Below are 25,362 nucleotides of genomic sequence, written 5' to 3'. Positions count from 1 at the left end.
TTGCCATGTCAGCACATGATTACACACATTTCAATGTAAACTGAGACAGTATTCTGCTGTGCTACAGTAGTAAATGCAGTACTTAGCAGTGCAATATTCTCTGTGCTTCAAAAACAGAAAGTAAAACAATTAAAGTATCAGATCAATACAGTTATACAGTATATTGCACATTATTACTTTATTATTACAATTATGTGACACTATTTGGCACAACACCGGCACAATCTAAGCACTGTGTACACGTAAGTGAAAACTGTCAAATTTAACTTAAAAATCACAGTTTTGGTTTTTGTTTATTAGTCTCCTTATAACAGTAAATATCATCACAACAAATCAAACCGTTGTTCACTATAGTAACATTTACTTTGCATGTCAGGCCGGTACACCTGCTGCTGTGTCCCCTGATTCAGACATGCTTGCCAAATCTAAGCAGCACTTTGTTGAATCTATATTTTATGTTAATGCCACACATCACTTGCCATTTAGAAACTGAAGCGCAAATTCTGGCAAGGTGGTAAATCGGAGCAAGACAAAACACGTTGTGATACATATTTCTAATATCTATCAACTTTGTAGTTTGTGGTGGAGACGCAGATGTGGATTTATGCCTTGGAATTCATGTGCAGCAATGTTTGTTTGAATACGCCGATAGCTTCTTTGCACTAAAGAAAAGGATATTACTACCTACCTCTTTTTTCACGTCACACTACTAAAATATTCTCTTGTTGATCAACCAATGAGCAATGACACAAAGTGAAATGGGTGGAGACTTATGACGCATGTCAAACAGAATGAAAGCTTGGCCAATCAGCATGCAGTGATTATATTGACATTAGTGCTGGTCAATAGCAGCTAACAGGAACAAGCAATATGAACTGCTCGAATGAAAGCTGGAAAGAGGTGCTGATTAAGATAAAGGTTAATTAAAAGAGGAGTTGCTGGCTACTGTGGCCGCATTGAAAAATGTTGGAATAGAAACATTAGTATTTTGGTTTAGTTACTACTGGAGTGCTGTACAGTTCTGCAATGGTTGTATTTCACAAAATAAATCAGTTCCTGTAAAAGAGTTAAAACTGAACACGTTAGTAATGCTTCTGCCTAGAATGAATGTTCTCTCTCTGATTTCACAGAAAGTATCACTGCAACCACTGAGAAGGAGGAAGGGTGATGTCAAGTTCAGTAAATATGAAACTTGCAGCCCCTCTTCATGGTCTGTACTGGGCACTGCTGCCATGTTCAAACCTACTTCACAGCCTTGTATCAATCGCATAGCTGTTTTGAGTGCTGTGCTCATATAGTTTGGACTTGATAACACAGTGCAGTGGGTAGGACTGCAAACTGAAACACCCACAATGTACAGGACCCACTAATCTAGACTCCCAAAAGACTACTTCTTGAAAATATAAATGTAGGGTATTTAATGTGTGTGCAAAGGAACCAAAGCTAGGGATACATATTGCCAGGGACAGGGATCTAGTGATTTGGATCACTATAGCCCCTTTTTCACTAGCATGCTCTACCCAGTGTCATTTGAGTCGGCTACGAGATTTCACACTGCTTTTTGGGTGGCTGAAGCAAGTACAATGCCTGTAGCAATAGTCTGGAAGTAGCTTGTTACAGATGCTTCCATACAAGCTGCTCTGGATTCAATCGTCAGCCCAAATGTAGAATAGAGCAGTAGTACAATAGCTACAGCAATAACACTGCGTCATACAGACTGAATTGTGAAACCCCATTTCCTCTAGTCCCTGTCCAGCCCTACAGAGTCTGCACTGTTAATATAACAGTCAAGACTTCCTCTATAGCTCACTTCTCTACAGCACTGACGATGGAGATGGACGGCATTTACACTGGGCTTCAGAATCCCTCGGAGGATGTCTACTCCACAGTAAACCAACCCCAGGGCAAGAGAGCAGGACCACAACAGCGTGGTAAGTACCAAGGGGGTCACATTTAAACATGTGCTTTTTTTAAAGTAGGAGGCATACTTTATGTCATCTACATTTTTATGTTTATTTTCTTTCCTTCTCCCCTGTACAATTAACACATTTTGCTTCATGCGGTTGAATGAAACCTGCTGAATAATGTTAAGTTACATATTGAATTAAATACCACCACCGTTTTGTAGTTTTCCATATACATGGTAAACCAAGGTAAACCATGATGAATGCATAGTATAACTACGGGAAAAGTGCAAAATGGCCCTGGAAATGTACCATGGTAAACTTTTATAAGGGGAATATCCTATTATCCTTTTATTATGAAAGTCGATCTCACAAGTTTACTGATTGTTTTGTATTTATTGAAGTTTAAACAATAACGTTTATATTGTTATTTCGAGCTGCATGAGCTACTTTGTGCATCTGGCTTTGTTTTCAATTGCACAAAATAATTTTGCAGTTCTAGCACTGCTTCCTCTTGTCTTTATTGGTCATGCACGAGACCAGCATTTAGTCTTTTGTTTCTGCAGTAGGATTCCAGTCTTGAAGAGTTTTGTTTGATTTTTTTAGAAAAGGTTCTGGGAGTAGCTTTCACTTGGACTTATTTTTGTTCATAGATATCATTAAAACTGAGCTGTGCAGCGGAGCCAGCTAAAAAGAAACAAAAGACACATTATTTGCATTCGTATGGGAAAGTGACTTTGTGTTCACTACAGTGAAGGATGAGTGCGTATGTCTTATATGACATGCAAATATGAGTGTGTATGTCTTATATGCCAGTCAAAGGGGTCATTATGAAAGACATCACACAACAATGCACAAGAAATTTAAAGAGGATTTTTTTTTATTTACTAGATCTGTTCGAACAAAGAAAGTAGGTGAAACAAAACTCATAATACATGCTTCCCTTACAGGGATTATTCAAAGTCTATAAAATCACAGAGGGGTAAAGCTGATGAAATTGAATACCACACTGAAGTAACTTACAAAAAATAGATGGTGAGTAAGTAGATTCAAGAAAATGCACAGAGTCCTTTTCTTCAATCAGTTGCCAGGTTTATTGAAATATGCAGGGAGTCTGGTCCCAGGTACAGGACATACAGAACTCAAAATTACGTGTTGAGTGTTTTCATGGTCAAAACGTGTACGTGTCAAAATGTTTGCATGACTTTAAATACCCTTCTGTATAGATGGTTAATGTCAGAGAAAGGGGAGGTGGACCAATGGTCAAGGTACAACACTTTATTCTGTTAACTTAGTGTGTGTGTGTGTGTGTGTGTGTAGTCTAATGTGACAACCTCTGAACTCAGTGCATTCTTCACACTCCTGGAGACAAAAGGTCCACACATCTGCCTTTTGTTATCTCCTTGCGACCCCCTTTGATGCCAGTGGGATTATCTCTTTTGATCTCTCTGAAGTCTAGAGCCTGTTCCCTTCTAGTCCACAGCATTGTTATCTCATTAGCTTGCAGTCATTGTTGGGCAGTTTGTAGACGCATCGTCTCTATCAGTGGTTAGCAGTACATGCAATTTGAACCAAACAGTCTGCTATCTGCAATATTAGTCTCTTTTCAGAAAAGAACACCAGTATAGCTCTGCTAGTCCACATGCGTAGCAAACCCCTAATCAATTCTCAATCCATGTTTTCCAACACACACACTGAATAAAAAACACATGTAATTCTTCTTGAGAAAAATAAGTTATGAATTTGCCATTTTGCTTGCTTTTTGTAGCTTCCTTTTTACAGAAATAACCTCAAAGATGTGTTGTTGATTTTGAGTTGTTCAGTACACAGGAAAACTATATAGCCCCTTAGTTTCAAATAGCTGCCTAGATTCTTCCTTTTAGCTTCATGCTGGTCTAATTCCATTCTGCTGCAATCTTATGACAATGATATTGTAATGGCAGTGAAAGAAAGGTGTGGAAACAGCACTTAAATGAATTAAAGCTTTTTTTTAAAAAAATTATTAAAATGAACAACACAGGACTGGAACGACAACAGACTGACTCAACCAGGCCACCATGCTATCTGAATACAGTCCTGGAGATAGGAAGGCATAAACTCTTAAACATTGTGAAACATTTATTCAGATGAAGGCATTGAAAGTAAACCGACAGGAACACAGACAGAAACCAACCTTTATGCAGCTGCTAATCAAGCATTCAGTTGGAATCTCGGTGCATGTGAATTAAATTAGTGCACTCCCTTGAACACACACTATTTACTTTTGAATCTGCACGTGGAGTGATGTGCAATCCTCGTGCCTAAATACAAATATATTTTAAACCCCTCATGTTCCACAGACCCATTTATATCCTGTGTACCAATGACTGTACACCAACATTAACACACCACACGCAACATATAACACAGAAATACACACGGGTGGGGCAACATTGCCACACTGCTCCCAGGGCTTTTAGGTATAATGTAATGAATCTCCTTTATTTCTGCACTCCCGTGTTTCATGCTCTGTGAGAATATTTAACACAAACGGACAGAAATGTGAACATGTGTTACACGACTGGAGAAAATTACAATTTAAAACCAAAAACCGCCAAAATGACCACCGCAGGGCTTTTAGTGTTAAATGACTCCAGCATGCAGTGCTATCATAGTACACTGGGGTAGCTGCTCAATCAGGCCTTCCACTTTCGACAGGTGGTTTACAGTGAGAGATGGTGTTTCTAGAGTGACCTATTGTACAATCAAGTCAGTGATTTGCTAATTTAACAAAACAATGCAGCACACGTTCGCTTTGTCATTTGAATTGTCATTTTGAATATAATCTTTAAAAAAAATTATATTTCAACTCAAACTTTTAAATTAAATTTCACTTTTGCCTAAGGTCTCTAAGCAAATGGCAACATAGTTAAATTATGACAGTATGTAATTATTATTAAAAATGCTATTTTCTGAGCAAAGTCCCTTATAGTGGTGAGTGTGCAGTAACAACACAGCTAACCATTTGAAGAGTAAAGCTGAAGAGACTTTGGAATAGGGTTACCAGATGTCCCGGGAAAATTGGGATGGGCCCAGTTTCCCGCTTTATTTTTTTGTCTAAGTGAGAAACGGTAAAATTGTTATATTTCCCTGGTTTTTCTACTTTGTATTCACATTTTTTATACATACAAATCTGTAGCAGTGTGCTCAGCAAGTTGACAGCAAAGTAATGTATTGTAGTGAGCACGGGAGTAATGGACACACACACCAGTTCTTTCAGGTACAATGTAGTTTATTTGGCAGCCAACAGCAGCTAGCACCATCCACCCTCTCACATACACAGAGAGACAGCCCTTACCCACCCCAGAGCACTACTCTCAAGGTGACATTCACTCAACAAAACAAAAGTAACCAGGAAGGGTTGAACAATTACAAAACTGTACCACACAACAATAATGCACATTTCCCCCCCCACAGTAATTTCCACTAACAGCTGCTAATTTGCACACCAGTCTCTTTCTATGTGAGGCTGTCCGCTACAGTACTCTATAAAGATAAAATAAAGAAACTTATGGATTACTTGTTTAATAATTCATATTCTGTTTAACCTCCTGGAACATGGCTAGATTTTTTAAAATGTATTATTATTGTATCTTTGGAAGTGACACCAGCCAAGTTAGATTTTTGTTTTATTTCTTATTTAAAAATATTATTTGTAATATGTACAATTAAATAGTTTCCACCGCACTTATTTCAGTGATTGTACATATTTTGTAAAACTTATGAAGCTGCAATAACACACATAATGTAACTATAGTATATGAGATATCAGACTATTACAATAAAGCACACAGTGTAAATGTAGTATATGAGATCTATTACAAAAACAATGTAAAGCCAACAGCCATTTAAAGTGGTGATATCAAACACAAAAGCCCAAGTTAGGAGAAGCAATTGGGGCAACCTTGTCAAACATCAAGCAAATAGGCACAATTGGAAAGGTGCTGGGGCCCAACATTCACACAATTGTTGCTTCTAACTTGGCTTCTTTTTTTCATTGCTCCACTTTATCGCTCTGCTTTACATTGAAATGCTCATTCCCTTATCAGATGGGTTTAACCAGAATAAAGATGCTAAGACACATGTGCCAAGGAAAGTGCTCAACACAGACCGGAGTGTGCTTGGTTATCCTTACAAGCACTACTAGAGAGAGAAAGACAGACAGGGAATGGGACAGGCGTCATCACAGGCACAGACAAGTATGCTTTGGGAAGACACACGGACAACATGCAGGTAAGGCACACGTAAATGAAGGCACACATGGACAGATATACAAGAATACCTGAAAGATATATTTCCAACAATGAAGATGAACAAGACCAATAATGGCAATGAGAATGCAAGGTAAGTGTATGGGAAGTGACAGTTTAGTGGGGCAGGCTTTGCAGATCCAAGGCTGGGGTGTTGGAGCCTTTTATTTGGTTGTGCATTGTCATTGTTTTTTGTTGCAGATGTGTCTTTTGAGCTGATAAGGGAATGGTCACAATCCCCTTGAAGTTGTACAAAGATAATTCAATGTAAAAGTGGAGCGATGAAAAAAAAGAAGCCAAGTTAGAAGCAACAATTGTGTGAATGTTGGGCCCCAACACCTTGACAAGGTTGCCCCAATTGCTTCGCCTAACTTGGGCTTTTGTGTCTGATATCACCACTTTAAACGGCTGTTGCATTTTTCTAACTTTTTTTTTTATATTAACAATGTTTTTGTTATAGAGATCACTTATTTTTTACTTCATCAAATAATGAATAAAGCAAGGGAAAGATATTCGAGAATGTATATGGTAAATAGACAGACAAGACAAAAGAGTAATAAGTAGAGTAATATAAGAGAATGAGAAAAGATTTGAAAGTAGAATAATGGTAGAAGGGACTTTGACAGTATTGAAAGTGTAAGCATTGTATTCTTTTATTTGCAAATGTACATCCATCAGTGGTGAAAACAATATGGGCCCGATCTTCAATCCCCTCGCTAAATTTGTGCCTCCCAAAAAAATAGTCCTTTGGCATAAAATAAGAGATATTCCAAAACGGCACAAAGCAGTTGCGAGACATTGGAATATATAGTTTTTTGAGCAATTCGCAAATCTGTTTGTGCCTCGCAAAACCGTCTGCGCATCCACTACCAATATAGCAACTGCACACAACAGCCAAGTGAGAATGCAGAATGATGGACAGTCACCATTAGTAATGGCATTACCCCGACAAGCTGCTATCATTGGTGTTGCCACAGTATGTACCGATAACGACAGCAGACGAGACCACATATATCGTGCACACATACATACAGACCATTCAAATACACAGACCATTCAAATACACAATTGGCTCCATAGCTATGCGGCGAGTTTTCAAATTAATAAACTGATAACACCAGTGTTTTATTGAATACGGACAGTATTGTATAACGAGGAAATACTATATAGGTTTCTTTAAGGCAAGCTGATCCGACATAGCTGTGTTTTTGAAGTAAAATAAAATAACAAAAGTATTTGGATACTCTTTCTGAATGATTTTTATATATATATATATGTGTGTATGTATGTCATGCCGTGACATGTGGTAGCACACTCTCTGATTTGTAAATGTAACAAGTTCATTGACCTGCAAAGTAAACATCAATCAAGCATTTTTATATGCACAATACACAGAAATGCGTTCTGTTATTCATTCTACTCACCTAGCTAACATCATGATTAAGCCCAGGTTTTGAGTGTCGTCGGAATGGATTTTTTTCGTTATGACATGTTTTTTGTAAGAATCATAGTTAATTCTAAATCCCCTCCTAATATGTTAATTGTAGCCTACTATGATTTCTCAGTACATGAACATTCTCTGTACAATTAGCAACATCGACATTCAGCAAACTGGACAGCTGCATAAAAACGGCCAGAAATTACAGTTAACAGAACTGTTTGTCTATTGCACATTCAACACTGCATTGCAGTTGATGCGAATATCGTCAATATCGTAACATAAAATGGACAAGCAGTTGATCAGAAAACCGTTGAAGTGTATTGAGCACAGCTTACTATTCACCCCCCTCCCCGTAATGCATTCTTAATGAGCTCCCTCTGTGTCTGGCTGTGGTCTGCCATACTGTCATTACCAATTCCGATGACACCTCAACACTAAGCAATTGTAGTGCACAAGGTACCAAGGTCTCCATGTAACACTGCTTCTACCTTGGTCAAATGTTGAAAGAACTACCCCCCCCTATACTTTGTATAGGTACCCAACTCCAGAGTGGACAGTTACTCCAACACTATTTGAGCCAGTGGTACGCAGTTATTGGAACTAGCGCATCGTAATTATCACACAGATATTGGTATATTCAGACATATTGGGGCTTTCACCCAATTCAAATTTGATTGCGCTATGTGCATATTGAATGTTCACCTAGAATACATTTGCATCACATGTTTCTAATTACTGATACATTACCATATGCTAATAGGACAGTATTAAAGGAACAGAACAGGCCTCTGCACAATAAGGAAGGCAGTGTGCTGGACAGAGTTGAGTGCTGTTTCCACACTCGTCTGTTGGACATTGGTCTGTTTTTTCTTACATGTTTGTTTTGACACCAGCACCACCCGGCGGATTAAGAGCACACTTTCGTTCACAGGATTATTGTGGAGTGTTGTGTTTATTATTTGGGACTGCAAACCAGCCGTGTTCCCCCCGATACCATTGCTGGTAGAGGGGTGGTTCTTTGTGTTCTTTTATTAAAAGCACAGACATTTTTGGGAAACCGTAACTCTTTGGACATTGTTTTATTCACCACACCACTCGCACAGATCACAAGATCCATAATTTGTTCTAACGTAAACTTGGTAAGCACTGAACGACCAACAACCTAACCATTTGATAAGGGAGCCTGGAACTCCGTGGCAAGAAGCTGCTACGATTCTGAAGGAAAGACCGGAGAACTGCTCAGCTGTGAATCTGGACCTGGAACGAATCTGGCAAAGGTGAAAGAAGAACAAATGGCAGTGACTACTGTTCCATTTTCGTTATTAAACAGGGTGCCTGAGGGTGATGCGCCCTGAGAAAGACGGAGATGGATAAGAGAGAAAGGGGTCATATGGGCTAACATGGGAGATTTATTTATAAATAAAATAAAAAGGGTTCCCTAATCTTCCTGGACAGTTTTACTTTTGAGCAGGAAGGAAAAGGTATCAGATGAGGTAATTGCGTGGTCAGAGATACAGGGATGAATCTGGGGGTTGAATTTGAGATTGATGTAGACTCTGGAGCACCTATGGAACCCAAGGCGGCTAAGAGAAAAGGGCTTTAAGATTTATATAAAAAGTAGGAGGATTAGATGGAGCAGATGAGAAGCACCAAGAGGGGGGAGAAAGAGATTCTGGTCGTTGAAGCCCTTTCAGGTTTAGAGAAATGTGTAGAGCTGGGATGCCGAAAATGAGTTTGTAGAAAAACTGAATGCCGGAAATTGAAATATTGATGGAGGAAACTCTCATAGCTTCATTCTTAAGGGACATAGTATAGGATGATATTACAGGAATTGAAAATGAAAGGAACGGAATGCAATTCCAAGATGACCAGTATATTTGCAATGAGCGGGGAGTGATGCTGAGAAGAGTTGTTTCTTGAGCCTGCAGAACTAGGGAATGCAGCGGGTGGCTCACATGAATGTCAGGTCTGAAAAGGGAGGAAACTGAGTTGGCAGGAGATTGTCTTCAGGAGCTAATGTTCTGAATCTCTGCATTTGGAAAAGAGAAAGAATTGGCGATTACATTCAGGTGGCCGAGAATGTGTTGAACTCTGAGAATGAACTAATGAGTAACAAGTAACCAAATAATCCTTCTGAATATCATCATTATATGATGGGAGGATGAATTACCTTTGTTAATTTGGACTGTAGCTGAATTATCTGGAGTGGAGAAGAATGGATATTTGGGCCCAGGAAGACCCCCAAAAGGAATGCGGCTACAGCAACTGGATACATTTCATACAATGACGAGGAGCGATCGGGGATAGGAATGCTGATGAATTCTTCGGGCTATGGAGCAGAAAACCATTTTCCCTTGTAGTATCCTCCAAAGCAGAGAGAGGGAGCTGCATCTGTGAACAGTTGAATGTCTTCGTGCAGCAGGAGACATCCAATGTAAAAGTAATGCCGTTCCAGACTTTTTAGTAGGAGCTCCCACAGGCAGAGTTCCTTGCTGCAAAAAGGATCCATGAGTATGACATTGTTGATGGAATCAACAGATGGCAACAAGAGAAGGTTGGTGATGAAAGTTCTTTCTTGAGGAATTATCCTCATTGTGTAGTTTCAATGGCTTAGGAGAGACAGACGATTGTGTTTGATAGGAGGGCGACTGGACAGAAAAGTGTAAATAGAAACAATACTATTGCTCCCCGAGGCTGAAAAAGATTGGGAATCCAGGGTGAAGCCTAGAAACTCAATGGAAGTGAGAGGACCCAAGGTCTTTTCTGATGCTAGGGGGATGCCGAGATTTGAATATAATGATCTGAGGATCATTATTTTCTGGGCAGGTGAAGCGTGGGGAAAATCAAATTGAAGAAAACCATCCAGAAGATGCAATACAAAAGGAATGTGGTAGTTATTAAGGAGGATCCAGCACAGCGCTTCTGACAGGGTATTGAATATCTATGGCCTGCTTTTGCAGCCAAAATGTCAGGCAAACAGAAAAGTAAAATTTGAAAAGCCAAATGTACTCAGAAGCTGTGCCTGAGGACAGGCTCAATGGGCATGATTAAAAAATGTGTTTGATGTATCAGCTTTAAACCAATGGCTGGCTTTCCCAGCAATTTTGATTAAGAATACGGGGTGGTCGACTTTTGCATATTGCAGGGAGAAATCTTCGAGAGGGATTAAACCTATTGATGCTGGGTGTGGTGGTGTTATGTATGGTGAGCAGAAATGAAGGAAGTTACAGGCGGAATAGTGCAGGTTCCTTTGTTAAAGTTATTACAAATCGGACATTCTCCAGAGTATGCAGTATTTCAGCCCTGATCGTCTTTTGATCTGGAGAGGATGAAAAGATGAGGATTGTGAGGGAGGGACATGAGGGGATGGGGTGGAGGGTCATTGGGGTGAGCAGTTGAACTGCATGCTGAGCATACTAGAAGCTGAAGACCTGTGAAAAACAGGAGGAGAATATATGTTTTGGTCCAGTGCACCCCTGTAGATGCTCCAGTTTCATTGTTGAAGATGGGCAACGGCTTAGGCAGAAAAATACTTTGTAGTATTCAAAGAAATGAAAACCTCAGAATCTGAGACGTCTAAAATGATCACCATATAATTAACCAACTCGTCCCTGCGGTTGGGATAGAACTCGCATATGATGTCCCTGAAATGGCCGAGAGCCAGAATGAACTCAGAAATGGTAAGTGTTTTGAATAAACTGCTGATGAGCTGAAAGGAAAATAAAGCATCTCACGGAGAAGGGGCTGTTATGGGGCCTGCTGGACACCTGCAGTGAGGGGAGAGAATCTGAAAGGTTATAGTTGTTTGAGAAAAGACCACCATGGGGGCCTGCTGGACGCCCATAATGGCCAGAGAGGTCACTGCAGGGGCCTGCTGGATGTTTGCAGCGAGGAGGAACAGAAAGAAAAGCATTTCACAGAGAAGGGACCACTATGGGGCCTGCTGGACGCCCATAATGGCCAGAGAGGTCACTGCAGGGGCCTGCTGGATGCCTGCAGTGAGGGGACGGATAGCTGAAAGGTTATAGTTGGAGAAAGGACCATTATGGGGGCCTGCTGGAGACCCATAGTGGCCAGGGAGGTTACTGCAGGAGCCTGCTGGACGTCTGCAGTGAGGGGAGGTAACCTGAAAGGTTATAGTTGGAGCCAGAATGCTCATTAACTGCTGAATGATCAGATGGGACTGTGGTCCCGCCTTCAGAGTTTTCCGGATGTAGACGTGCTTCGTGGAGATGCAGTCGTTGCAGGGCAAGGTGTTTCAAGTCTGCTTAATAAGCGGAATTGGGCTTGTTTCTTGAGAGTCACAGGTTGGAATTTGTAGAAACACACATATTGGCATGGGTTGCAATGAAATCGAAACGCAACAGAGGAAAGTGAAGAGGGTATTTATAGTGCTAATAATCTTAATTAGCTAATGTGTAAATTGAATGATTCAATGTGTGATGCAGAAATTGGTGTCTAACCCTCCACCCGAGCTATAATTAAAAATATCAATTGCGACACAAATACCCCTCCGCGTGGTGCCCAAACCTTTTGAAGATCGGGCCCTATGTATATTTTGGTAGGTATTGATATTTAAGTAGGTTCAAAACTACAGTGTTATGAATGTTTAAAAAGGTACATATGCATGTCAATGCTAAAGGGTAGTATACTAACACATTTTAATGCAAACTCTGCAACATCTTGCTGCTCACCTCTATTGAAGGGTTCTCCTAAGACGTGACAAATATACACAGTAGTTAGAGATGCAGTGGGTGGCAAGTGATCATAGTTGTAAACAAAGCTCCTGATAGCCTCTTGTTGACTGTGTTTTAAATCCTTCAGAGGCTGCAAGTGAAGAAGGCACTGCAATGTTGCATTTGCTTAGCATGAGGTGAAATTGGGGTTGCTCAAGCCTCTGAATGGATGTGTAAGTGCAAGTGTTCTCTTAGAAGATTGAGGCTTTTGCTGTTCCTGAACATTAGTGATGGCTCAGTGAATGAAATGCACTCGATCTTTTACCTTGTGTCCCTTGTGCGTGTTGGTCTCCTTCAAGCTTATCAACTTAGAGCAATAGGCAATAAATCCCTCTGAGCCTATTGTACTCTGCAACTGCAGTTTGAGGTGCCTTAATGCAGGTGGGGTCACAAAGTTTATAAAGTGACACTGCTTAAGGATGTAACTCTGGAAAGTGCAATGAAACTTTGTCCATAGGAGGAAATGGAGTTAACAAAATCTATCATAACTGTTTCTAGAGTCATACCCAGGCATTTGTGAATGGTAACTGTATGAGCACCAATGACTGGGAACTGCTCTTGAACAATGCAGACTCTGTCCATGATTTCAAACTTTCTGTGTAAACGTTCAAAGGTATGGGTGACTCCATTGTTAAATTAGATGGTTATGGTTTTGATCATACTTGTGTCTTCCAGATAGTAGGAAACAGCTTGAAGTTTCCCTATTGCCCCATTGATGAGACCAGTGGCAATGTCAATGTTCTTGCGAAGCACCAGTTTGCAGCCTATTTTGAATCATATGGCAGTTTCTGTATTATTAGTTTTAAAATGTTTAGTAAAATGTGGCCTATTGTTTGACCTTGTTAGTACAAGCGTAACCAAGTATAAATTTCCACATTTCTGTAAAATGATTTTACACTTACTTCTAAAGATGCAATGCGTTTCAGTAAATTCAAACGATAAACTTCACATCCCGCGCTGAGGGAGAACACAACCGTAAAACACCATGAAGTGTGGTTGGCATTGCAAGGGAGATGAAGGGAGGTTTCACAGTTCTGATCGAGTGATTATTTGTGAATGCTTATTCGGCATTGCTACACCCTGTTAGAAAATAGATTTCCCTGCATTTTTTTAAATTATTAATCCTTTAATCATAAAATCACAATTTACAAGATTAAATACGCTACTATACTCATCCTGGACGCTGCCGTAATAAGGTCACGTGACTGTGATACTGCACACTGATTGTCTCAGTGGATATGTCTGATTTGCTAAATTAGAAGCCTGGCATATAGCGAGTTATGGAAAGAAAGAAAGATCACTTGAGTTGATGTGATGAATATAGTGTTTTGAGGACAAAGAACACTGAATATCAGAAAGTAGCACTACTTGAAGTGACAATCCTGCTCAAAACCACGTTTTGCAAATAGCATATATCGCCGCAAATCTAAACTTGCATTTTGAAATATTAGTTTATATCTATATATATATATATATATATATATATATATATATTATATATATATGTATATATATTATATATATATATATGTGTGTTGTAATATATATATATATATTATGTGTATGTAAAATAATATATATATATTATATATATATATATATATATATTATGTATATATATATATATATATATATATATATATATATATATATATATATATATATATATATATATATATATATATAGTAAGATAGCAGGGAGGGGGTTAAAATTCCTCCCTGCTAAAACCATGTGAATATGCACTTTTGGGTGAACAGGCTAATGGGTGTTAATTGTTTTAATTGTTTTATTGTTTAGTTAATCCCCTGCACCTGGTGTTAATTGCAAATTAGAGCCAGGTACAGGGTATTTAAGAGAGGCAGCCAGTCTGTTCAGGGCTGCTGAGTGAAGAGCCCGACTGTGTGTCTGTGAGAGCAGTTGTATCAGAAGAAGGTATTGTGTAAGTTTTGGTTGGTGACAGGTAAACTGCTTAGCCGTCCTGTGGAATAGTCCGGGAACTATTGATGTTTAGTCAGTGCTCCAAAGAGAGATCGGTGTTTATTTTTGTTTGTGTTCATTTGGTGTTTATTAAAATCAATTTTTTTGTCCTGGATCTATTTTAAAGGGGCAACGAACAGTGCGAGTGCAAAGGATAGTTTACAAATATTATATATATATATATATATATATATTCCAGATTGTGGAGTTGCATTTGTGCCATATAAAAATGTAAGAAAAACCATCCGTGTGTGTGTGCGAGTGTCCATCTGTCTGCGACTATTGTTCTTATACAGTTCTACGGTTATGCAGTATACAGCACTGTGAACACAGTTTATTTTCTGTACTCTTTAATTTAAGATAGTTCATACACTAGTACAACCAGGGTGGTCCGTCAGCCCCATCGACTCACTCATATGCGTTTGTTGGTTGCTTTGAGCTCCCTATGAGATATTCGGATACAAATAATCCCTGTATGAAGCTAATTTGATACAAATCATGCAAAGTTTCACATGTACGCATGTTTTCAGTACCAAACAATAATAATGAGAACGTCTCCTGTCGACAGAATTCAATTAGATAACTTCTCTGAGCACTTTGTTGGCTTTTTTGCATAGCTGGGGATTATTTATTTATTTACTTAGGTCGGTATGCGATTAATAAGGACAATTAAATGGTATTCCTTTCTGAATGTACAATACATCTGCAATCGGCAAAATGACGGGGGGTGGGGGGACGACGACGGCTAGTTTATTTACTTATTATATATCTTTTTAAATATAGTTTTGTCTGGAGCGGGGGAGCGGAGCAGGAATCACAAGGAGTGGAGTTGAATGAAAGAGCCAAGCAGAGCAAAAAAGAGCAGAGCAGAGCGGAGGATATTATGAGCGGTGAGACGAATTGTCACCACTTCGCTCTGCTTACAATCTCTGAATACAACACAGACACTCGCCGTTAAATATATATATATTGTCTTTAACACAAGATTTGCACGTCACAGTAGAACTTCTCACTACTTATGAGAAATGGGTAAACGACGTATTGCCCAAATTCAAAGTGGGTAAACGCTGTTTACCTGCGTATACCCTCAACTACACCGCTGAGTAAAACCTGAAAATTATTAATTTATTTTTTAGGAGACACACTTATCCAGGCCAACTTACAATTGTGGCATAGTTCTGTTTACATACAGTTACTCATTTATACAGTATTGTTTTTTTTTTAGTTTGTGTTACTGAACCAATCTAGGTAAAGCAGCAGTGTGGCCTCCACCTGGGATGGAACTCATGACCTTCCACTCAAGAGCACAGTGCTCTAACTACGACTCCACATATGCTACAAGTGAAGAAGCACTAATGTCTCATTGTATAACTTTTTTTTTTTTTTTTTTTTTTACGAAACATACTTTATATAGGTATACAAATGTCAATTGCTCTGGATAAAAGCATCAGCCAAATCAATTAATGACATTTTTCTGACTTGCTATTTATTAATTTATTTATACATTAATTCCTACATTTATTTTAAAATATATTTATTCATCTATGCACTTTTTTATTATTTATTTCTACCTAATAAATTATTCCTTTATTTTAAATTAAATGAAGAACTACAGGATATTTCACTTTTTTTAAAAACATTAAGTATTTTTTCATTCTTACGTATTCTGCTTAGAACACATTTTCACCCACGCATCTCTAGACCTGGGAGACCATACAATACTTCCTGAAAGTTTTTCTTTGAAAAATATTGAGGTTTGGGCAAATTACAGACATTGTTTCACCTGAGTAATTGCAATGACATAATACATGTTTAATCTCAGGGGGGACCTTATTACCGATTTAAAAAAAAAAGTACCTGATTTCATGTAGTTCACAAAATGTAATCTGCTTGTGTCCACTGAGCCAACTTACAATTGTGACTTTTTTTTTTTTTTTTTTTTTTACATACATTTTAATTGATATTTTAATGGGTTTTTTTACCGGACCAATCTAGTTATAACAGCAGTGTGTTCCCTACCTGGAACTCATGACCTTCCACTCAAGAGCACAGTGCTCTAACTACGACTCCACATATGCTACAAGTGAAGAAGCACTAATGTCTCGTTGTATAACAATTTTTGTTTTTTACATTAAACGTACTGTTTGTATATAGGTATACAAATGTCAATTGCTCTGGATTAAAGCATCAGCCAAATCAATTAATATGACATTTTTCTGACTTGCTATTTATTAATACATTTATAGTGTGAACATTAATTTCTACATGTATTTATTTAAACATTTATTTCTAAATATATTCATTCTATGCATTTTTTAAATTATTTATTTCTACCTAATAAATTATTATTTTTTTAAAAAATTAAAATGAGGAACTACAATTTATCAGAGATCAGAGATTTAGACAAGGAAGCTACATGCCACTCTTGTGTACAATTCCATTCTATGGTATCTACCAAACAGGAAACTAGATATTTTCAAACAGGAAATAGAGCATTCCTAGAATCGAGTATTTAGAAAGTTTTAGGAAAACTATGTATACTCATCTAAAAATTTTAAAAGTTTGCTAACTGGCAAAGCTACTTCAAAAGACATTATCTAACCCACTTAGAGTTACTCATAAATTTCAATAGACATTTTAACACCTGGGCTAGAGACAACCGTTTTATCAGAGTCTGACCATTTAGAAAAACAGACACACTTTCTTGAGCCACTTGGCCTGGCATCCTTATCTAATCAACACAATCTTGTTAATTTCTTCCTGGCCCTGGTTAGCAGATCTGCAGCGGCTTTTTAGTTTCTTTTGAAGCTTGCATTTTAAGTTGGGTCAGGGGAGATGAGAGAAAGAATGCGGGATTAACTCAGCACATAAGAAAAATATAGAATTATATTTAGAATACATATATTTCCCTCACATCCCTGCTCACAAGCTGACGTTCTCCGACTCTGGCCTTCTTGTTATCCCCAAGCAAAGGTGCACCACACTTGGAGAACGCTTGTTTTGCTTCATGTCTCCAACTCTCTGGAACCAGTCCCGGGTGCACGCAGTAGTGCTCGTGGTGGGTGATACAAGTTTATCAGTAGCAGTAGTGAAGTGCTCTTCCGGCTTTTGTGCTGGCCATTGGTGACAGCTCTGGAATGTGTTAGCCATCTAATAATCACAAAGAAGACAATTATAGACAAAACAAAAAAAAGACATTGAATCACAAAAGGACACTCTGTACTGCATCTCCAGCCAATACCCACCCCTTGTTCACTGTATTTTTCACATACCTCTTCATAGTCGTGCATACTGATAAATCCTCTCCTGATCACTTGTTATCACCAAACTCCTCAATAATGCGATCCATGACATTATTGTATTACTATAACATCCCAGAAAGCTCTGCAAATGTCTGTGATATTCTTTGAGCGCTGAAGCAGCTAGCTTCTTTGTTTGTGTCCGTGTTATTTCTGTGTCCATGTTATTTCTGTGGTGCAGGCTCAGATACACCCCTTTTCCAGCATCCTTTTGGTCTCGCTCGGCTATTGAAAGGTTTTCTCAGCTTTTTCTGGATGTCGTGTATATTTGCATTGTATATCTAGGGTTTATGTTACAACTGTGTCCTCACCAATTACCACTAAAGAAAATACCGATTATAGTTCATAATGTAATTATTAACCATAACAAACACAATAGCTCAATAAGAACTGCCGATTCTGGCTTAATTATCCATAGATTCATGATGAAAAGAGATTAACAGTTAATATTATGTATGTTTAAGTATATCAAATCAATCAAATGTGTATTTGTTGTAAGACAAAAAGAAAATCCAAATTATTATTACATTTATTCATTCTCAAAAGATGAAGAATAAAGGTTAGGCTTCATAGTCAAAAACATATGCATAAAGAAAAAACAAAATAAAACATTGAAGGAAAAGTAATGCATTGTTAAATGTTCATAATTAATCCTTGATGTGCGCTCTGGTCATAGAGTTCTGCATTAGTGAAGCAGTCTTTATAGTTCATCGTGCATTGTTCGGTTCAGTCATGCATTATATATACACGCGCCAGCTTCCACGTGGCAAAGTACGCTTGTACAATGTTCAGCATCTAGTTGCAAAGACGCACATTATGTATGTATCAAATCAGCATGAAGTTTAACATCTACTCTCATGTAATGGAAATCATGAAGATCTAGATATATCCAGTGACTGCTGTGAATAGTGCAGATGGCAACAAGGGAAAGACCTTGTGAAATCATTGAGAGACAGCTGACAGGAGGAGAGAGACCCCATTGGGGCTGGCAAGGGTTAGCTACCCTTGTCGGCAATAACCAGCTCTGTGTTTTCAAAGGTATACAGAATGCTGGAGACACCTGCCCAAGGCTTCTAAGAAATTAGAGAAAAATACCCCTAGAGGCTGAGAAAGTGGGGGCGGAAGATGACTCAACGTTGGATAACACTGTTAACGACTTAGGAACGGAAACGCTTATGAGAATGGAGAGTACTTCACAAAAGACTGGTTCAAGATCTGCAGTTAGCAAAGACATGGAACTCCAGGTTTGTGGCTGCGGCTGGAGCAAGGCGAAAACGGTCAGGGGTCTGAAGAATCAAAGGAAAATGAAATGCTTAAGGGAGAAGGGCCTCGCATTGATCAGTACTTCTTAGGAAGTCAGTTAAGTCAGTCGAATGAAATCCAGAGACAGGAAGCAAACCACAGTTCGCAGGATATCAGCACCCCTGTCAGACGTGAGGAGGACTTGTGTGGATACAACTAGTGATGAACCTAATGATCCTTGCGAACCCGGTCAGACAAACCAGCGTAAGAGAGAAAAGAACGTCAATGGGCACAAGCCTGGAGTTAAATGGCCAAGAGCTTGTGACAAAACTGCGTGGTACACAGTAAAAATGGATCTCTGTTTTACTTTGGAAAGGTTAAATGGAACAGTTGAAAAGAAGCTGGATAAATTTGGGGACAACATCTAAGCATATGGAAGTGAGAGGTTTGGAATTGAAAAAAGGAAGGAAAAAGTACAGACTATTCCTGGAAAGTCTAGATGGCAGCAGGAGATTGAACGCTTAGTTAGAGAAAGGAGACAGTTGAGGATGCAATGGAGAAAAGCAGAACAAAGTCAGAAGGAGGGACTCAATCTGTTACAAACGGTCATAAAAGATAAGCTTCCAACATTGCTGAGCACCTCCGGAAATGCTACAAAAAGAAAGAGCATGTGAGAACTAACTTTGATAAAGATCCATTCAAATTTGTAAAGAAGATATTCACCAGTGAGAAAAATGGCACACTAAAATCATGCAAGTTTGAGCTGGAGAGATATTTGGAGGAAACACATACAGATTCAAAAAGGCAGGAGCCTATGTCAATTCCTTCAGACATCCCACCTACCAATCTACCCGAATACCAAATGGAGGACTGTGCACCTAAGTGGAAAGAAGTAGAGCAAGCTGTGAAAAAAAAGCAAGGGCATCATCATCTCCAGGGCCTAATGGAGTTCCATACAGAGTGTACAAGTGTGCTTCTGGAGTTCTACAAATCCTGTGGAAATTGATGAAAGTGGCATCGGAAAAACAGGTTGTACCAAGAGCATGACGCCAAGCAAGTGGAGTCTTTATACCCAAAGAAAAAGATTCTACAAGCATCGGTCAGTTTTGTCCTATTTCCCTATTAAACATAGAAGGCAAGATTTTCTTCAGCATTATTGCTCAGATATTGTCAACCTACCTATTAAAATACTGCTTCATTGACACTTCAGTATAAAAAGCAGGCATTCCAGGTTTCCCAAGATGCTCAGAACACATCAGCATAATCTGGCAACAAATTAAATCAGCAAAAAAGGAGAGGAAGGAGCTCCATGTGGCATTCCTGGATTTGGCTAATGCATATGGTTCAGTGCCACATGAACTTCTTTGGGCAGCATTTGATTTTTTTTAGCGTACCGATGACAATAACAAATTTAGTGAAAGCCTACTTTGGAGATTTGCAATTTAGTTTTTCAACTTCAGAATTCAGCACTACATGGCAATGCCTAGTAGTTGGAATAATGGCAGGATGTACCATTTCTCCACTGGCCTTTACCATGGCAATGGAAGTAATTATTAGGGCATCAAAATGCGTAGTGGGAGGAGAGCGCTTGCCTTCTGGAATGCAACAACCACCAATTCGAGCATACATGACATGAGAACAATGAGTACAACAGTAGCCTGCACTAATCGGTTATTGGGCAAATTAACCAATAACATTGAATGGGCACGAATGCAATTCAAGCAACTAAATCAAGGAGCATCTGTATAATTAAAGGTAAAGTAGTAGACAAAATATTCTACATTAATGGTGAGGCAATACCAAGAGTGTCCGAGAAGCCGGTGAAAAGTCTAGGGAGATGGTACGACGTGGATCTAAAGGACACAGTTTGTGTGGGAGAAGTTAAACAACAAGCAGTGGAAGGGCTGAAGAGCATAGACAGCAGTGCTTTACCAGGCAAACTGAAACTCTGGTGCTTTGTTTGGTCGACTGCTGTGGCCACTGACTGTGTATGAGGTTTCCTTGACATCAGTTGGGAAACTGGAAGCTTTAATCAGTTCATATGTCAGAAAATAGTTGGGAGTTCCACACTGACTCAGCAGTGTGGGACTTTATGATAAAGGAATACTGCAGCTACCAATCTCTGCTCTAACCGAAGAGTTTAAGTGCACCAAAGTCCGACTGGAAATGACATTAGTAGATTCACGTGACAAATGCGTAAGGGAGGCAGCACCTGTGTTGAAAACTTGAAGAAAATGGACGGCAAAGAAAGCTGTGGAAGATGCTAAGGCTGTCCTTCAAATAGTAGATATTATGGGGCAAGTTCAGCATGGAAAAGGAGGTCTTGGTCTCAGTTCAGCTCCTCCTACATGGCACAAGGCAACCCCAACTCAACGGAGAAAGCTGGTAGTCAACGAGGTACAAAAGCAGGAGGAGAGGATCAGGTGTGTAAAGGCCATTTCCTAGGCCAAGCAGGGAGAATGGATGAGATGGGAGTGTGGAACAGCGCAAGATCAGCTGGCAAAACCTATGGACAATGGAACAGAGCAGCATCAGTTTCCTCATCAGATCAACATATGATGTTCTCCCATCACCACAGAACCTAAACCTCTGGGTGGGTGAGGATCCCTCATGTCCTTTGTGTTCATCACCTGCAACATTAAGGCACATTTTGACAGGATGTAAGGTGGGTCTTAGCCAAGGACGGTTTACTTGGCGCCATGACCAGGTGCTGTGATGTTTGTGATGGAGTTTACCCAGTGGAGGTGGGTTATCGAGGATTTGTGGCACACACTACAATCCGGTTTCTCAGAGATGTCGGGTTCAGTGGCCATGAGTTGCATTGCACAGTGAAGAACTTATCTGAAGCAGCAGAAAGGAGCAGCAACGGGCTGTGCTTGAGACGGAAAGATTCTGGATGGGGATCTCAAGCACAATATAAAGAAAGCAATGCTGATTTACGGGTAAGTAAGAACATAAGAAAGTTTACAAACGAGAGAAGGCCATTCGGCCCATCTTGCTCGTTTGGTTGTTAGTAGCTTATTGATCCCAAAATTTCATCAAGCAGCTTCTTGAAGGATCCCAGGGTGTCAGCTTCAACAACATTACTGGGGAGTTGATTCCAGACCCTCACGATTCTCTATGTAAAAAAGTGCCTCCTATTTTCTGTTCTGAATGCCCCTTTGTCTAATCTCCATTTGTGACCCCTGGTCCTTGTTTCTTTTTTCAGGTCGAAAAAGTCCCTTGGGTCGACATTGTCAATAATTGTCAGAATTTTGAATGCTTGAATTAGGTTGCCGTGTAGTCTTCTTTGTTCAAGACTGAACAGATTCAATTCTTTTAGCCTGTCTGCATATGACATGCCTTTTAAGCCTGGAATAATTCTGGTCGCTGCTCTTTGCACTCTTTCTACAGCAGCAATATCTTTTTTATAGCGAGGTGACCAGAACTGCACACAATATTCAAGATGAGGTCTTACTAATGCATTGTACAGTTTTAACATTACTTCCCTTGATTTAAATTCAACACTTTTGACTATATATCCGAGCATCCTGTAGGCCTTTTTTATATCTTCCCCACATTGTCTAGATGAAGACATTTCTGTGTCAACATAAACTCCTAGGTCTTTTTCATAGATTCCTTCTTCAATTTCAGTATCTCCCATATGATATTTATAGTGCACATTTTTATTGCCTGCTTGCAGTACCTTACACTTTTCTCTATACAACATAATTTGCCATGTGTCTGGCCAGTTCTGAATCTTGTCTAGATCATTTTGAATGACCTTTGCTGCTGCAACAGTGTTTGCCACTCCTCCTACTTTTGTGTCGTCTGCGAATTTAACAAGTTTGCTTACTATACTCCACTGTTTACCCCACTACATTCTGAGGTTTCTCCTCTAATCAGTACTTTCTGTTTTCTACATGTTAACCACTCCCTAATCCATGTACATGTGTTTCTTTGAACCCCTACTGCGTTCAGTTTGAGAATTAATCTTTTATGCAGGACTTTGTCAAAAGCTTTCTGGAAATCTAAATAAACCATGTCATATGCTTTGCAATTATCCATTATGGATGTTGCATCCTCAAAAAAATTAAGCAGGTTAGTTAGACATGATCTCCCTTTCCTAAAACCATGTTGACTGTCTCCCAGGATACTGTTACCATATAGGTAATTTTCCATTTTGGATCTTATTATAGTTTCCAGAAGTTTGCATATAATAGAAGTCCGGTTTATTGGTCTGTAGTTACCTGGTTCAGTTTAGTTTCCCTTTTTGTGGATCGGTATTACGTTTGCAATTTTCTAGTCTGTCGGTACCACCCCTGTGTCAAGAGACTGCTGCATGATCTTAGTTAGTGGTTTGTAAATTACTTCTTTCATTTCTTTGAGTACTACTGGGAGGATCTCATCTGGCCCAGGGGATTTGTTTATTTTAAGAGCTCCTAGTCCCTTTAACACTTCTGCTTGGGTTATGCTAAAGTTATTTAAAACTGGATAGGAACTGGATGACATGTGGGGCATGTTGTCAGTATCCTCCTTTGTAAAAACTTGTGAAAAGTAATCATTTAATATATTTGCTATTTTTTCATCTATGATTTTGCCATTTGTATTTCTTAGACATTTAACCTCCTCTTTGAATGTTCTCTTGCTGTTGTAATATTGGAAAAAACATTTTGGTTTTAGCCCCCTTAGCAAAACACTTCCTTTTTGACTTGCATTTGCAGTTCAGTGTACTCTTTCTGTGTACTTCTTTTTGGTCCCTTTAATGCTCTATAAAGTGCCTTTTTTCGCTGAATATTTTTTTTTTTAATTGATCTATTAAACCATTTTCGCAATTTAGTTTTACACTTAGATTTGTCTACTTTAGGGATGTAATTGTTTTGTGCCTCTAGTACTACATTTTTGAAGAACAGCCATTCTTTTTCTGTGGATGTTTTCTCTATTTTACTCAATCTATTTCTGTTAGTCTGTATTTCATACCTTCTGTTTTAGTTATTCTGGCTTCATTATTTGAAAAGACTAAATCAAGGCATGCCTCCCCTCTAGTCAGTGCCTTGACAAATTGTGTTAGGAAGCAGTCATTTGTCATTTCCACCATTTCAATTTCATCCATCGTGCTCTCCACCGGGTTTTCCCATTTTATATGGGGGAAGATGAAATCCCCCATTAGCATGGCTTCTCCTTTGCTACACACATTTCTAATATCATTGTATAACAGATTATTGTGCTCACCTTCTGAATCTGGCGGTCTATAGCATGCTCCTATTATTATGCCCTTTGAATTTGTGTCCGTTGTTCTGACCCATATTGATTCGGCTTTATTTTCTTTGTCCAGGTTTAACACCTGGGCTTCAAGACTGTTTCTTATGTATAGCGCTGTCACATCATAGTTACTTGTTAGTGCAGTAGCTTCACTTTCTACAAGTTTCTGATACATCTAGCGTTTAGATAAATACATTTAATGGTTGTCTTACCCGAGTTGTTTTCCTTGTTTTGATGCGGTCTACCTTCTGTATTTTTGTTGATTTCTTCCCCCTTCCTTTCTAGTTTAAATGCTTCTGAACCTGCTCGAGGATCTTTTCTCCAAGTAGACAGGTTCCCTTTTCATTTTATGTGCAGTCTGTCCCGTCTATACAGATAGTCCTCGTTGTAGAATGTGGTCCAATGATCAAGATAGGTGAAGCCTTCTCGTGTGCACCACGTCTTCAGCCATGCGTTTTGATTAATTATTTCCAGCTGTCCATATGGTCCTTTGCAAGGTGCCGGTAGTATACCAGAAAATACCACAGTTTTGGTCTTCTCTTAATTTCCTTCCTAGCTCTCTGAATTTGTTTTGCAGGGATTTTGGTCCATCTCTTCCAATGTTGTTTGTACCGATGTGGATGACTACTACCGGGTCTCCTGTTCATTCTAGGAGCCTGTCCACGTTCTCAATGATGTGCTTGACAGAGGCTCCTGGAATGCAGCACACTGTTGTAGTAAGGGGGTCCAAACTGAGAATTGAACTTGCTGTGTTTCTCAATATGGAGTCCCCAACAATCATGACCTCCCTTCTTTTTGCTGTCTGGTCACCACTGTCAATAGGGTCCTGGATGTTTTCCTTTCGTTCTCTTGGTTTTGCTCATCAAAATTTTGAAGTGACTCAAATTTGTTGGTTGTTTTGATTTCTAGTGGTTCTGTTTGACAATTTTTTTTCCCCCTGCTTCTGCCTACCTGAACCCAGCTGTTCTGACCTTCTATCTCCCTGGTGGCTTTCATACTGTTAGGGGTGGTGCAGACTTCCATGAATTGTGGGTGTGCCAGCTCCTCAAGATCCTGTTGCTGTCTCATTTCTTCCAGCTTCATTTCTAGCATACTTACTAGTTTGTGCAAGTCCCGGATCGCGCGGCACTTTACGCACACTTGGTTTAGCTCTGCTGGGTTTTCTCAGATTTCCCAAATCAAGCAGGTGTCACAGATTACTGGCTTGAAGACCATGTTGAGGTTTTTTTTTT

General features: G+C 39.2%; 1 protein-coding gene across 1 annotated transcript in view; it reads left to right on the top strand.

Moving 5' to 3' along the window:
* The first annotated feature begins 1,791 nt into the window (after nucleotides 1-1,791).
* The window catches only part of LOC121325746 (C-type lectin domain family 4 member E-like), a 39,391-nt gene continuing 15,820 nt past the window's right edge, over nucleotides 1,792-25,362 (top strand). The window contains exon 1 of the mRNA XM_041268680.1: nucleotides 1,792-1,931. Within this exon, the coding sequence (XP_041124614.1) occupies nucleotides 1,829-1,931 (103 nt within the window). The 5' untranslated portion in view covers nucleotides 1,792-1,828. The remainder of the gene's footprint in view (nucleotides 1,932-25,362) is intronic.

Source organism: Polyodon spathula, chromosome 13 (assembly GCF_017654505.1).
Source record: "Polyodon spathula isolate WHYD16114869_AA chromosome 13, ASM1765450v1, whole genome shotgun sequence".
Lineage (NCBI taxonomy): Eukaryota > Metazoa > Chordata > Actinopteri > Acipenseriformes > Polyodontidae > Polyodon > Polyodon spathula.
The sequence above is the reverse complement of the archived record's forward strand: the minus strand, read 5'-3'. Positions and strand labels throughout refer to the sequence as shown.